Below are 15,896 nucleotides of genomic sequence, written 5' to 3' on the forward strand. Positions count from 1 at the left end.
AGGGAACAAAAAGCTATGTGCCACGGTTCTTTCTCTGGAAGTATCCAGAGATGCTGCTCCCTGTGCCCAGCACATATTCATATGAGCAGAACCCAAGAGCTGAGCCCCGGGGCTCACACCACACCAAAGTGGAGGGCTATTTATTACCTCTTTGGGATTTTGGAAACATCAGCTGCTCCGAACCCAAGAGCTGAGCGCCGGGGCTCACACCACACCAAAGTGGAGGGCTATTTATTACCTCTTTGGGATTTTGGAAACTGCTCTGTTTCAAGAGATGTGAATGCCACAGACTCTAACGTGCACATCTGAGAGTAGGATATACAAAGGTTACAAGGGATAGCTTGTCTAAAGGAGAGAAACAAAAAGGAAAGGAACTCTGATAACACCAAATTCAAAAATCAGGGATTCAAAGCATAGTAGAGGGAAGAGTTTTCACCACTGCATCTGTCTTGCTGGTCCAGGAACTGGGCCAGAGACCTACACAGCTGACTCTCCCAGTACCCCCTACCCATAGGAGTATCAGGGAGTGATGGAGCTAAGATGGGGCTTGATAACCCTGGACAAGATCTGGCTTCCCAGTCTGATATTTTAAAATGCCATTGGGGTGACCGATGGCTTTTTTTCCCTTCTTTCTCCCACATTGTGCAACTTGTACAAACAAGTTTAGGTATGTACAGATAAAGACACTGGCATGTGTTTCTGTGGAAATGAAACCTTTGGGCTGGAAGAGGGCCTGGGATATGTGTAGGAGCGGGGCAGGAGGTGAGGCTGGTCCCAGCTGCCGGCCTGGAGACCACTGGGATGCTGGAGCAGGGGATGCTGGAGCGGCTGGACAGGGGATGCTGCAGTGGGTGGGATGGGGATGGTGCAGCCGGCAGGATGGGGATGCTGCAGCCGGCAGGACCGGGATGGTGCAGCCGGCAGGATGGGGATGGTGCAGCCGGCAGGACCGGGCATGGTGGGGATGCTGGTCCCACGGTGTGCGTGCTCAGGACCGGCCTGGACGTCAGCGGGGAGGGGAGGGGGAGCCCGGGCCGGCTCCGGCGCCGTTGCTGAGGCAGCAGGAGCCGCGGCAGCATCCCCGTGAGCCGGGCTGGCAAACTCCTCCTCCCTCCCGCTCTCATCCTCCGCTCTCCCCGCTTCCTTTGCAAAGATGGCAACCGAGGGGCTGCACGAGAACGAGACCCTGGCATCGCTGAAGAGCGAGGCCGAGACCCTGAAGGGCAAGCTGGAGGAGGAGCGGGCCAAGCTGCACGACGTGGAGCGTGAGTGGAGCGGGGCCGGGAGCAGCCGGCGGGCGGCGACCCTCGAGCAGCCTGGGCACAGCCCGGCGTTCACCCGCCGTGCCTGGTGTACTGTCAGCAGCCAGGATGAACCCCAGCCGTGTGGAAGTTGATGGGAATTTGCTTTAATGGGGTTGGGATTTCACCCGAGGTGTGGAAGGGCTTAAAAAGGAGCGTTGTTTCCAAAAACAGCTGCTCTGCCCCTTTTCTGCCAGGGAAACAAGTAGCAGGGATGCAGTGCTGATTCAGAGGTGCGGGTGAGTCAGTGCTGGAGCTGTCAATGTGGAACTCACCGGGATCAGCTGCAGCTTCAGGATCCAGGGATAACCCCGCAGAAAAGCCATGGACAGACCTCAGCCCGGCCCTCCCCCGAGCCCCTTCCCCTGTCAGGAAAAAGAAGCTCACCTTATGTTAATGGAGCTTTTCAAATAGGTATTCACAAGTCAAGAGATATAAAAAAATCCTTTTATTATCATTGTGCCATTTTATAATTACAACGATACATTGCAGGGTTTTGGTTTGGTTTCGTTTGTTTTTTTTGCTTTTGGTGTTTTTTTTTTTAAAAAAACATGTAAGTTACTCTTTCTGTCTGAAATAATGTAGCTCACTATATTAGAAACATTACTGGGTCATTAAAACTTTTCTTTAATGTGTTCTGGTGCCTTAAGCATTGAAAAGAAATCTGAGCTTGTATCCAGTGACTTAGTTCTTAGTTCTTTAGTGTTTTGTAAGAATGAGGGACTGAAAAACACTTTTGATTTTTCAGGTTGGGAAAGATTACAATTAAAAAAAAAAAAGTATTCTGGAATTTTGTGTATATATATATATATTCTGGAATACATAGAACTTTTTCTTGTCTAAGTTGGACAGTCATGTCATATGAATGTCCTGTTAATCAGAACTGTTAAACAGAGGTGTCCTCATTACAGAAACATTACCATAAATCACCATACTCCTATAGTACCATTTCTGTATCAGAAGTAGCAGGGTCTTTGGTTAACAGACCTCTTAAGCATATTCTTAAACCCATTTTTGCTCAAAATATATTACCTCTGATGACAGTGACACTGTAACTGTGTGTGCCATTGATAGTCATGGGATATTCTTTGTCATATATAAGATCTGTGAATTTCCGTTGGAAAGCTGTGCTTGCAAAGCCATTACAGCATTTCTAAGACAAAAGTGTTATGCTGCTGTAGAACAATGCTCCCTTATGATATTTTATATGATTGATTCTGTATCAGAGCTTTTTTACACGTAAATTAGTCCCAGGTACTATTTCTGCAGGGTTTGTAAGTTTCAGTATAAGGCATCATTTCTGATTTTTGCGTGGTTGGTTTGGGGGTTTTTTTCCCCTAATCTAAAATTGTATCTTCTGCATTCTTTTGCTTGGATCATGACTTTCCCTCTGTGGTTCCCAAAACAAATAGCTGGCTGAAATAGGATTGCCCTTATTTGTTCAATTGGTTTTGAACAGCAGCTCTCAAAAATGTGCATAGAAAGCGGAAATGCCAAACATGCATTTGATTTGCAGTCTTATATTTTTAAGGAGTCAATTCAAGAGCTTAAAATTTTAGATGTAGACAAAAGTTTGTTCTGTTTGTGCAATCCATGAATTTTTAGGGCCAGAGAGACCATTAGACCCAACACAGAAAGGATCAAAGACCCAAGAGTGTCTGCATCAATTCCACACCTCCTGTTCAGGCCAAACAATATTTTTAAGAAAAACAGGCAGTTTTATCTGGACCTCTGTAAAACTACTCAAGCTGTTTACTGGCTTTAGCTGATCTACTTGTCTGAGTGCATGATTTTCAACTATCTTTGAACAATACTGGTGAATGCTTAAAAATAACTGTCTGAGTCTCAAACCTGTGCTGGGCAGGAGCAGGATTATTATGGCTGTGGTTGGAGGTAAGCATCCTCAGAGAATCAGTGAGGCTAAACCTGACAATTTCAGAGGCTTAGCTGTGTTCACATAATGGAAACTGTTTGTCCAGTGTCTGTGAAGCATTTGTTTTTTCAGATATATTCTGGACACAAGCATCTTTCCAGCTGCCATAATAGCCACCTGTGCTGTGTTTCCATGTCTTTTATTGGATCATTTGGCAGGTTTCTGTGGGCAGTAGTAGGGGGAATGTATCTTTTCCTCAGTAGGTTTATATGATACTTTCTCAGAAACTGGCTTCTGACTTATGGGCAGGTTGTGAGGAATGGTGGACAGCGCTTGTGCCCTGGCTCAGGGAGACTGAGCAGAGATTTCAGCTGAGAACATTATTCTGGCACAGCCTCTGGGGCTGGTGGCTGTGAAAGACAACTCTTGAGAAGGTAATCCACTAGAAATCAGTCTCTGCCTTGGGCAGAAATTGCTTCACTGAGCCTGTGCCAAGAAATGATCTGTAAGTTCAGGATGCCTGCTCTCTCAGTGTCACAGCCCTTCCCAGCCCATCAGCTTCCTTGCAGCCCCAGGAAAGTGATGAAGGGTGAAGCAGCAAGGCAGCTCCAAAGCACCACCTGCCATGGGAGTGAAGCTCAGTCTCCAGCAGGGCAGTGAAAAGCTCAAAATTTCCTCTTCCAGCTCTTTAAAGCATGTGAGCTTCTCCATTTATTTCAGAAGGTTTGAGCCAGGCGTTGCTCCCAGCAGCAGCTGGATCACGTTAGGTTTTGGTGTGGACAGCCACACAACACAGGAAGCGCTGGATCCTGTCAGCTCTCCTCTAAAGAGAGTAATTTTTAATTCTGGTGCCAGAGTCTCCAGCCTCAGGATCTCTACTCTGCTGTGGGACTTGAAGTGAGTCTCACCCTCCCTGTGTGTGAAGAGCTGCCCCTGGCTGCTGAGATACGTCATGGCCCTGCTCAGCTCCGCACGGGATGAACATACTGGAGCAGGGCAAATAGGTTTCCTCAGATGACACTTTCTCCCACACATTTACAGGTGACCCCAGCTTGAGGCATCAGGGTTATATGAGACACCTTCTAGTTGTGTCAACTGCATGAATTTTATGTCAAAGTCAGTTTGCACAAGCAGAAATATAAATTTGTTGGGTTTTTAAGAACATCAGCTGAAAGTACTGCTGTTAAATGAGGTATGAAAGAACTGACTTCTCCACCAGAGGATGCTGCTCAGAAAAGTTGCTTGCCTGCCCTGTTTCCCTCTTTTGTAGAAGGGACATCCCACTAAGTTCTTGATGTCCATAGTTATTGTTGAAAAGTTGGGTAGTGCACTCAGGCAGCCAATGTCCATCTCCTGCTCACTCAGAGCTGTGTCCTGGCCACCAGAAGGGATGGCACAGCAGTCACCAGTGCCAGTGGCCAGTGCCTGTACCCACTGCACCACCCCAGTGCTGCAGATGGGAGTCTCACCTCCAGAACACCTGTCTGTCCACCTGCAGGCCTGAACATCTCCCAGTAAAGGGGGGCAAAGGGGTAATCTGTTTTCCAGTTACACTTGAGTGGGATGGTCTGCAAGAGCTTCAGCTGCTGCATCCCTGGAATTCAACCCTGAGTGAATTCATCCTTGTCTTTATTTGGTGAATATGTTCCTGTGCCACCCACCTTGGTGTTAGCCACCTGCCAGCTCTGAAGCAGAGCTCACCACCATGGACTCAAACTTCAGGGATTAATCTCCCTCCAGGGGCATTACTCATCAACAGATATTTGCAGGGCAGAGCTTTGATGAAGGGCTCTCTAACCATCAGCTGTCTGCAGTTCATCAGGTGGCAGAGCGTGTGGAGGCACTGGGACAGTTTGTGATGAAGACCAGGAGGACCCTGAAGGGCCATGGAAACAAAGTTCTCTGTATGGACTGGTGCAAAGACAAGAGAAGAATTGTGAGCTCTTCCCAGGTATGCTGTTGGGCAGGTGTTTTTAAAGGTGCTCTTGGGCACTGTACACATCTTCTTGCTGTGCTGTGTGCCACTCCTGTCAGATGATACCTGGGATTATTGTAAGTGATTTCAAGGTGCCCTGAAAGAAGTTCATTGGCAATGTATTTGTTCAGAGAGTGTAAATCTAACCTTTGAATCGTTGGTACACCTCTTGCAGCAGATGTCCTAAATATTTCTTGTCCGGTCGTACACAGATTGTCCCATATTCCCTCCTAAAATAAAAAAAATAGACTCATGTGAGGCTACATCCATTTTCTTGTTCTTTACAGATTAAATGCTTAGCAAATTTTTCAGGTTATGTGTTCAGAGAAAATAATCAGGAAAAGAGAAGACGTTGATTTTTTTTTTTAGAGGTTTCTATGCACAAAGATTTCTTCTGCAGTCTGTATGATTGATATGACCTTGAAAGCCTCAGATATCCTGCCAAAATTACTGCATTTAGTTGGGCATTTTGAGAAGCAGTCCTAACACCTGCTCAAGACCAGTCTCATAAGCTGGAGGAGGTAATGAGATAATTGCTTTCTAGATCCCCTGGTTCATCCTGAGCCCAGTATGGCAGTGAGTGAGCTTGTTGCATCTCACAGCTGTTCACTGACCTACATGAAATCTGTCAGGGGTCTCACTTGAGGGATAAAAATAGGCAATCTGCATTGCAAGCCACCTTCACTTACTCTGAGTTTTTACCATTCATGGTGATCTCAACAAAGAGAATAATTTAAATATTTAATGTCACACTTTTTAAAGCGGTTAAAATGTTAGTGCGTAGATCAGAAAACTGAACAGACAGGTTGAAATGCATTTTTCACTCTATTTTAAGAACTGTAAGTCCAGGTGCAGAAGCAGTTGTTGCTCAGTAATAAACATTTCACTTTCATGATACAGGGAAGATTACGATTTTATGTGCCTAAGGCAAAGTGGCTGGCACAAGTGTAGCTGGTGTACACCAAGTGATTGTGCTGCTCTCTGTGCAAGGTTCTGTGATGGCTGGTTAGCTGGTTGTATAATGGAGGTTAAGTAAGTGTAGTGACAAGTAAAGGGAAAACCAGGACCAGACTGGAAAGGGAAGATGAATAAACAGTGCAATATCCATAAACAATCACTTGAGGCAAGTGAGGGCTTACAGAGATGGCCCTGTCTGTGGCATGTGCTGCAGGTGGAAGGAGTACTCATGAAGCCATTAAAGAGGGAAGAGAAAAAAAGTGAAAAATAAGTAGGTCTTTTAATCAAACATGAGTCAGAGATGAGGAGATACACTTCTCTTGTGGTAGATACAACAGCATTACTGAGAAGTGTCTCCTTGGTGCTTCACTGTGACCACTGTGCTGTTGTTAAGATGGAGACAAAAGGAAATAACAGGCTGGGGAGAGGAAATGAGCAGCAGAGTTTTCTCCAAGCTGGGAAGCAGCCATGTCTCTCAAAGGCCTCAGTTTCTCTTTCTCTCTGCTTTCATTTAGGATGGGAAGGTGATCGTGTGGGATTCCTTCACTACCAACAAAGTAAGTGAAACTCCAGCAAAATTCAGTGCCTAGGGCAAATGACAGTGGGATGAGGTGAAGGGCTCACAGGTGTCACTGGAGGCAGTGGGATAATGGAATGGAATGCAGACTTCCACTAGCACCCCACAAAAGGAGCCCAGGGCAAGACATGTCCCTTGACCTGTTTCTGAGCAAAGTCCCTGTCAGGGCACTGGGGTTTGTCATGATCTTCAGTGAGAGGGTCTGATCCAGCCTCTTTGCTCACAAGAGAGGCAAAGCCCAGCCAGAAAAACAGGGGAACTTTTGCTGGGCACTCCTGTAGCAGGTGCTGTGTGTGATCTGGGGATCCTTCAGCTGTGGTGTTCACTGTGAAATGGCCAAGCCCTGTCTGGGCTGCCCTGCCTGCACCACACAGATGAGGAAAAACAACTTGTTTTTAACTCACTTTTACATGTGCAGCAGTGGGGACCTTTCACAGCACTGGATGACCCAATAAGATGTGCTCTGTGGTCAGTCTGGGGCTCGTAAATAAGGTGTAGAGTGTCAGAGAAGGACTGGCCATCCTCCTGCTGCTCTGCTGCATTCTGCAGTCAGGATTGTTGACTTACACATGAGTTGTGGCTGGGGGAAACACCTATACCTTGCACTGACCCTGAGGATGTCCCACAGAAATACTGAACTTATCATTCCCACCGTTTTCCTTGCATGGGCTAGAGGAGCAGTGAGCATTTAGCAGTCTAAAGGGATGTTGTGTTTCAGGAGCACGCCGTGACCATGCCGTGTACCTGGGTGATGGCATGTGCATATGCCCCTTCTGGATGTGCCATTGCTTGTGGGTAAGTTCCCAGTTCCCACAGCAGCTTACACAGAGAAGTTGGATTTGTTGCAGTCCTGGTGGCTTCAGAAGCTGACAGATAGAAGTTTGTGTGCCGTGATTGATTGTGGGTGGAAGGTCTACATTCAGTGCCTCTGATTCTATTTCCATAATGGCTCGTACATACTATCTCCACTGACTTCAGTGCAATAACATTTGTTGTGTAAGCATGGAAAATAATCCTCTTTCAGCATTTATATCATGGGTTAGGAATTCTGCATGCATGCAACTTCCCTTTTCTAGTGTGGTTGTCTATGTTGGATGTATTTTCTAAGGGAAGGAGGTTTTAATTGTGTTCTTTGCACTCATTTTTTTTATGACATAGAGGTCCATCATTAATGATTACCACCAGTATGTGAATAGATCTTGCTAAGATGGGATGAGGAGAAGTAACCCCATTCTTGACAATCTTGTAGTTTTCTGAGGGCTTGGGTCTGAGAAAAATAAGTTTATATAGGGGAAAAAACAAAGAGATGAAATGTTGGCAAAACATCTTGTAAGAAGGAACTGGGTGAATCAGACAAAGCAAGCTTGGGGTGAGAGAAAGGAACAAAGGGAGACTTCAGTGTGCAGCTTGCAGGTCTAGAACACAGCAGAGTGAGACAGAGAAGCAGACTGTGTGTGGAAAGCAGTCTGGGAACTGCTTTTGACTAGAACCCAAAGAATGGCAAGCAAGTTCTGTCTTTACGCTTGCAGCAGAGATGGGGAATGCATGGATACATTGCACCTAATTCTGTATTTCTGGTGTGCTGTCAGTTAAGTGCCATGCACATAATGTAAGGCACAGAACCAGCAACTGGTGGTGTGCCAGGATCCCAGGGACCAGGGCAGGTCTGATCTAGCACAGCTCTAGGAAAGGGGCAGATGTACATCTTACACTTTAGAATTGAGTCCTGGGTCTGACACAGCTTAACTGATACAACTGTTCAGGAGAGGGGCAGCAGCTACAGAGATCAGTGCTTCTGTTGCCTTTTTTCCAAACTGTTCTATAAATTTTGTATTCACACCCACTGCTAGCTATGCTGCCTCTTCTATAGGAGCTAGGTCACATTTGTTAAGGTAGGTGTATAATGATGCTGAAATACTGATCTTTGCCATGACAGATGTCAGCAGAAAAAATGGCAGTTTGGCTGTATGTGAAACATTAACCCTGAGGTGGCTGCTGTCACCTCCCAGCTTATACTTTCGTGAGGTTTCATTCAGTGCCATTTATAAACTCGGTAAGGGTGAAAAATACTGAGGCGCAGCTGTTCAAGTTCTGTAAAGCAGCCAGGCTGGTGAGGCAGCTGGGGCTTCCCTGCACAGGGAGATCCCACACAGCACAATACAGGGAAGTCGGTACTTGGAAGGGTTTGGCAGCACAGCCCTGACAGGTGGTGTCCTTCTTATCACCACTCGCCTTTTGTCGTTGCAGTTTTAACCAGTTTTCCTCTCTCTGTTACTGCTATTATTACTCTCTTCAGTGGCCTGGACAACAAGTGTTCTGTGTACCCTCTGACATTTGAAAAAAATGAAAATATGGCTGCAAAGAAGAAATCTGTTGCAATGCACACGAACTACTTGTCTGCCTGCAGCTTCACTAACTCAGACATGCAGGTAAATGCGTTCCCTGCCCGCTGCTCACCATCTCCTCACACGAGCTGCAGTGCACGTGTCCGTCCTTGCTCCTGGGGCACCAGGGCCACGTGGCTGCTGGAACACCCTCACAGGGGGCAATGAAGGTGCTGCAAAGCTGCTGTAAGGAAATGCTTGTCACAGCCTGTGGTCAGGCTGACCCTACAAAGGCCTGTGGCTATTGCAGAGGGAGCTCTCTGGTACCTGTATGTTCTCTGCTCCCCAGTTTGTGCTTTTAGGAGCCCAGACTATTGCAAATAGTTAAAACCTGGTTCAGCCAGGACTGGGTTGGGTGCTGTGCCAGATGATGGTGACTGTATTGTTTGCCTGCTTTGTCCCGGACATCCGGCAACATTTGCTTTTGCTTTCATTCAAAGTATTTTTCATTTGTACCAAGTGATACAAATGAGCTTCAGGATGGCCCCAGAGGGCCATACCTGCTGTTTCTACATGCAGTGCTGTGTTCCCTCGAGGGAAAAGAGTGATGCTGTTCCCATCTCACAGGCAGTGGGGTGGAGCACAGAGGCCCACAATGGGAGGTGATGGCAAAGTCATGAACTGAATGCAGATCTGAGACCAAGCCAGCCTTCCTCTCTATTGAATATCTCAAAGATCTCTTTCTCTAGGAACACAGAATATGATGAAAGGAGCCAGGATAATCCCCTTGTCCTCTCTGGTTTCTGAATTTAATTAAAGCTCTTCTCAGTGCAGCTCTGCAGCAAAATAAGCGGCAGAATGGAGCATTTTTATAGCTCTCAATGTCAATAGAGCTGCTGGAAAGGGAATACCATGTCCCCTTCTTCCAGATATTTGGAGCTCTTCTGAAGGAAATATCAGCTCTTGTTGCTTCTATTTCAGGACATGTGAATCCGAGAGTATGTTGTTGTTTGTCACTCTCTGGTTTCTGTAATGACTCTGAGGTGCTAATTTAAGTCCATTGCCATGGAAACAAGTGGTGGAGGTACCCAGCACTCAGGCTTGCTTAGCCCTGACCTTCTGTGCAGGAGCTATGTGGAATTAGAGTCTACATTAAGTGGAATGTTTTTGATGAGATATAAACCCAGTTTTCTCTTTTCTTGTCTATACTTAAATGCTTTGAGATTAAATCCTGTGACAGGAAAAATAGCAATATTTTTTTCATAATAGAAAAGAAAAGTTGGGGTTTTTTTTTCCATATTAAATACAGCAAACTGCACTGATGTTGAAGGTCATGTATTACTACTGAATAAAGTCATACCACAGTGGATTAAGGTGCTTTATATTTAGCGAGTCAGAAATTTTTCTGAAGTCTTTAAAAAGAAATTTTCTTGTGATTGCTAGGCTTATAAGTGATAATTTATAGCACTGCATGTTATTATTCAAATACAAGCAACAGGTTGGCCAAGCTTCTCTTAGGACACTTATGTAGCAGATCCTAGAGAATCCCAGATTTCTTATCTTTTTTCATTTATATAAAGGCATCAGAATTAAAACTATTGAGAATTAAAACTGTTCAGTAACTCTGTGGGTGCATAGTGCAACAAATACGTTGTGCAGGAGCTTTGCCAGCTGTGTGCAGAGCAGGCCTCCTCTCCCAGTTTGCATCAGGAAGGACGTGGTGCTATCCTGGAGCAGCTCCAGCATGAGGTGGAGGTGTCCCCCAGCCCAGTGTCCCCCAGCTCCCACTGCTCGGTGCTGCCAGCGCTGCAGCTCTGCCCTGGCTGCTGTCTTAAACTGCCTTTTCCCACAGAGGCGTGGAGGACTGGGTAGGAGTTTTGGGTTTAGTGTGCTCATGGGCTTTGGGCAGTGCAGTGGAAAGGGAGATCTGGGGGTGGCTCATTGTGAGTCATTCCCAGGCTGTGGGTGCTGAAAAAGGGGGTCCCACCCTTGCTGCTCATCATGTTCCCACGTGGAGCCCGGCACGTGGAGCTGGGTGACCCACACACCTTGTTCTCAGTGCCCCAAACCAGTCTTACTTGAGAGAGCCTCCCCCTGCCTCAGTGAGCAGAGAGCCAGGGAGCCTCACTTCCTAAATTAGGTATCTGCAGCTCTGTGGTGTGATAATGCTCCCCACGTGACAATGCTCCATGTGTATTAATAGCAGCAGTTAATTGGGATCTCAAGTGTTTTGCATAGGGCAGGCAGCCATGCTCCCAAGTGTGGCAGGGCTGAGGAGCAGCCTTGAAGTTGAATCCATGTCATTTCTCTTTAAGCATTAGCTGGAGCTCTGGGTTGCCAACAAACCCTTCCCTTACACCTTTAGCCACTCCTTTTCCCTTCATATTCCCTTCCACAGTGTTACAAGAGCAAATCCTGAGAGCTGAAAGTCTTCATTCCTCAGCCAAGTACAAACATTCCACAGAACAGGGGAGTTCATCTAGGCTCAAAACTGGCTGGGAAGACAATTCAGGAGTTTCTTCTGCTATTATCATCTGAGAGCATTAGCATCTCTCTGCTGCAGGATTCGGAACAGTCTGTTCTGCAGCTTTGCAGACCTCTGTTTACGGGAAGAATTTTGGAGCATCTGTGAAACATGTTCGGTGTTTAACCTTTATGCAACTCTGTGAATGGTTTCGTGACTGTGTGATCATTTTCTTCTTGAAGAGAATTTTGTTTTTAACTTGTAACTACCCACTGGGATCACTTGAGTTTCCTCACCAACCATGAGAAAAACCTGTGTACAAAACTGAGAGCCCTCCTACGTTCACCTTTGCTTCCTTCCACACCAGTGCACAGGGACTCTTTCAACCTACAGAATTTGTGATTGCATAACAGTTTCGGGTGCCAAGGGGAAATTTTGAACAATTGAGCATCATCAGGATTTAGCCACAATAACAAGCTCTGATCACATGTGCTTTCTACAAGTACTGTAGCAGATGGGAAGCTGTGAGCTATGTTTGGGCAGTGTATGTTCAAGCCCTTTCACACACAAATGGTTTAGGACAAGTGAGAGCTGATGGACTTATCAAACAACTGTCTAGACAGGCTTACTTCCCTTTCAGAAAATCCATGTCTTAGTCAAATTAATTTGGTTTAACCTGACTATTTCAAGCAGAAAGAAAAAAAAAATGGTGAGTAAACAGGTATACTTAACTGCAAGAGTTCTTCCACTTACCTGAGCTGAATTCCAGCTGCCTAAATATGGATAGAGTGAAATACAGGGGTAGACAGGAATACCAGTATTGTTCTCCCTCCTTTTTAGAGAATATGAAAATGCCAGCAGATCCTTACTCCTGTCAGTTGTGCAAACCCCACCACACAAAAGGGACTGTTATTGAAACATTGCGTAGGGATAGTAGTGTCCATACAACTCTCTTTTTTAATCTACCTTTTTTCCTTAAAAATAAAAACCATAAACTGAACTTAGGTTCACACTGGGCTTATGACTTTGATTTATTGCCTAAATATTTCATTAAATTAAAGGTATCCTTTGGTGTTTGTGTAGGATGTCAGTTGTTTCTTTGTGACCTGAAGGTCATTGTATTGTGACTCTTCTTCCCACATCCTGTAGATTCTGACAGCAAGTGGAGATGGAACTTGTGCTCTATGGGATGTTGAGAGTGGACAACTTCTACAGAGTTTCCATGGTCATGGAGCTGATGTCCTGTGTCTGGACCTGGCCCCTTCTGAAACGGGAAATACATTTGTTTCTGGGGTAAGCAGGAGTTCCTCTCATAATATAAAACTAAGGAATATGGAAGTGAAAAGGCAGCAAAGTAGGAGGCTCATGATGTTATTGAGAGAGTGCTGGAGTGTATGTTGGATGCCCCAGTGCAATCCATTCATTGCAAGCACATTTTCCAGGCAGGAGCAAATTAAACCCCTGACTGTGGGGTCAAACCCACCCAGCCAGTCTGACTGCAGTTCTGCTTACTTAGCAAGTTCCACCCCACATCAAAGCAATCCAGCTCGAGATCAAAACAACGCCTCTGCTGGGAAGGGGAAGGCTCAGAGTTAGAAATGGGGCTCCTACCACAGTGGAGGTGTGAGTCCCTGTGGGTGGGAGCCTGAAACAGCGGAGACTTCCCACACTTTGCTCCTTCCCTGTGCCCAGCTCTGGAGCCAGATGGGGTGTGACAGGCATCAGGTTGTGCTCAGGGCATTGAAGTGGGGTTGCAGATAATGTGTGTGCCACTATGTCCTGAGAGTCAAGGGGCAGCTTGGGCACTGGCTAACCCCTCGTGCAAGCTGGAGCAGGGAGATGAGGTGTGGCCACATCTTGAGCTGTTGCTGAGTCCTCTGTGCCTTCCAGTGGTACCGGAGGCATTTAAAGCCCCTTCATCAGTCGAACACTCTGCTCCCTGTCCTGGTGCAGAGGAGCACACAAACCTCATGGTCTGCAGGACTGGACTGGTCAGGGAAAGTACCCAGGGCATCTTCCAAATCATGTCCTGCTGCTGAGGGATCACTGTTCCCAAGCAGCTGAGCCATTGGCGCACAGCCTGGTAGTGAGGCAGGCCAGGTATAAAGGTGGATGGGATGGGGCTCAACTCCTTTTCAAGGTGATCTTAGTCTTTCCCACATTAGAAAGTGAGTGTGCAGATGAGAGCTGGCAGGAGCTGAGAGGCCAGTTGCTACTGGTAACTTTGCTGAAAGTACCAATAACTTTGCTGGTTTCTGGGCCCCACCAGCCCATGGTTGATCCTGTATTTGATGATGGAAATGGCCCTTGTGCCAGAGGGTGCCAACAGGGTGCACCCCTTATGTTAGGTGGTCTTATCCCTACACAATATACCTGGACCTCTTCTGTTATGGCTCTTTTTATCAAATTTGGCTGGCACATCAGGAGCAGAGTCCAGCACACTGGCCCAGCTTGCCTGTTGGTAGCACAGCTGCTCCGAAGCGTGACTGAAAGCTAATTCCATCCAAGTGCAATACTTCTCTCGGGTTTTCCTGTCACCGAGCTTGCTTCCCAGAAAGGATAGGTTCATTCTCCCTGGGAACAGCTCAGCTTATTATAGGGCAAGGAATCACAAGCAGCTCTGCTACTGCTAAGAGAATATGTCATACTGGTGTTGATAGAGCAGCTTGGGCATGTCTGTGCTTACAGGCATTCGCTTAATTCATCACATGCAAAACACCACTGCAGTGAAGACCTGTCTTACATCGTGTCAGTGCAGGTATAGGCAGAACAGCATGAAGGTATGGTGAAGGTATGGTGGCATACAGAGATTCCCTGAATACTGGGCCTCTGTGGTACAGTAACCTTGAGCTGGAATAAGCGATGTCAGTGTATCAGCATGTAGGCTGAGTGTTACATTTAACCATTTAAATGAACATTCCAGCCCTCCTGAGTAAGCTCAGGGCTGTGTCCCAGGCTGTTGTACTCAGTGCCCTCTGAACAAGGCTCCTCGGCTGAGTTGGGTATCACTCAGGGGGTCCATCTCTCCACAGGTGGTGGCTGGTTTCTCCTTCAAAACCTTAGGAGTCAAAGCACCAGCTTGTCAGATTGGTCTTGCTCCCAAATTCCCAGAGGGGTCAGTAAGAGCAGTGCACATGGAAGCAATGTGAAGGGCTGGGCTTGGCCTATGGTGGTGCTTGAGAGGGGAATATGCTGGGTCCAAAATATTCTTTATCCTGTTTGGTTTCCCTGGTGCAGAAACCACAAGCTGGTGCCAAGGAGCATTACATCTTTTAAATAATGGCATCTTTACTAAAAACACTAGGATTTCATTATAACAACAGAATTTTTAAAAAGAGAGAGAGAAATACGTGAATTGTGAAGAAACTGTTTAATTTAATTAGCTATCACATTTGATTAAAATGTGTGGCATGGTCTGGTGAGCAGGGTGCTCTGGCTCAGCAGAAGCAGCAGCCACCTGGCCTGCCTTGTTCTTCCCACACAGCCTCAGAGAGGCTGAGCCCCTGGAGCTCAGCCTGCCTGCTCCTCAGCAGGAGCAGGTTTATTAAAATCTCCCATCACTCTTCAAAGCAAAGTCCATGTTCTTTTTCCTGTCACTACCACTGTGACAGCAGTGACGTTGCAGCTGAGAGCGTGGTCCTATGGGTATGAGATGGTTCTTGCCACAAGGACAGTGTAGACTACATGGGCCAAACCCCTTGCCCAAAGAATTCAGGGTGCTGAGCACTGAGTGTTAAATGTTCCTTTCAAAGCACAGCTTGGAAAGGCAGGTTTTGGCTTGAGGATGAGATGAAGTGCTGCTATGCTGTTTTTCTCACTCCAACCACACCATCAAGCATGTGGGTGCAGAGCTCTGACAGGGGATAACCCTGGCAGGAGGCTGGGCAAGAAACCCTCTGGATGCACTGATTTAATTTTCTCTTTCAGTGTATGAAAATAGCAAGTTATAAAACTTTAAATGCTGGGTTCTGGTATTTTATATTGGTTAAGTGGTCAGGGAACAGGTCAGTTGTGCATCTGTGTGCCGTGGTGGGGCTGCAGACAGTGGTAGGGCAGCAGCACAAGCAGAGCAGGGCTGTGAGTGCAGGGCAGCTCCAGCTGTCCTGGGGAACTCTGCTCCCACCTGCACTGCACAGCTGAGGGTACCACTGCAGCCAGCTCTGGGGCGGCTGGGATGGGTAAATCCTCTCTGAGCTGTGATGTTCAGAGCCTCTGAATGTAGTGGGCTTGATGATAAATATCAGTCACATGAGGGGTGAATGTCACCATTTGCACAACTGCAATGATGTTTTTTTGTTACTAGGGATGTGACAAGAAAGCCATGGTTTGGGACATGCGGTCTGGTCAGTGTGTGCAGTCATTTGAAACCCACGATTCAGATATCAACAGTGTCAGGTCAGTGTGTTTCTGGGAGAGGACACGTTT

General features: G+C 46.6%; 1 protein-coding gene across 5 annotated transcripts in view; it reads left to right on the forward strand.

Moving 5' to 3' along the window:
- The window catches only part of GNB5 (G protein subunit beta 5), a 29,868-nt gene that overhangs the window by 7,763 nt on the left and 6,209 nt on the right, over window positions 1-15,896 (forward strand). For 2 of the 5 annotated variants that reach the window (XM_041418526.1, XM_041418525.1), the window contains 7 exons: window positions 1,154-1,265; window positions 4,989-5,125; window positions 6,622-6,663; window positions 7,402-7,478; window positions 8,980-9,112; window positions 12,621-12,764; window positions 15,775-15,866. In XM_041418526.1, coding sequence (XP_041274460.1) covers window positions 1,154-1,265; window positions 4,989-5,125; window positions 6,622-6,663; window positions 7,402-7,478; window positions 8,980-9,112; window positions 12,621-12,764; window positions 15,775-15,866 — 737 coding nt within the window. Of the gene's footprint in view, window positions 1-1,153; window positions 1,266-1,300; window positions 1,716-4,988; window positions 5,126-6,621; window positions 6,664-7,401; window positions 7,479-8,979; window positions 9,113-12,620; window positions 12,765-15,774; window positions 15,867-15,896 lie in introns of those variants that run through there. The other 3 variants (XM_041418527.1, XM_041418524.1, XM_041418522.1) reach the window with 3 other exon arrangements.

Source organism: Onychostruthus taczanowskii, unplaced genomic scaffold (genome assembly GCF_017590055.1).
Source record: "Onychostruthus taczanowskii isolate IOZ18803 unplaced genomic scaffold, ASM1759005v1 scaffold6, whole genome shotgun sequence".
Classification (NCBI taxonomy): Eukaryota; Metazoa; Chordata; class Aves; order Passeriformes; family Passeridae; genus Onychostruthus; species Onychostruthus taczanowskii.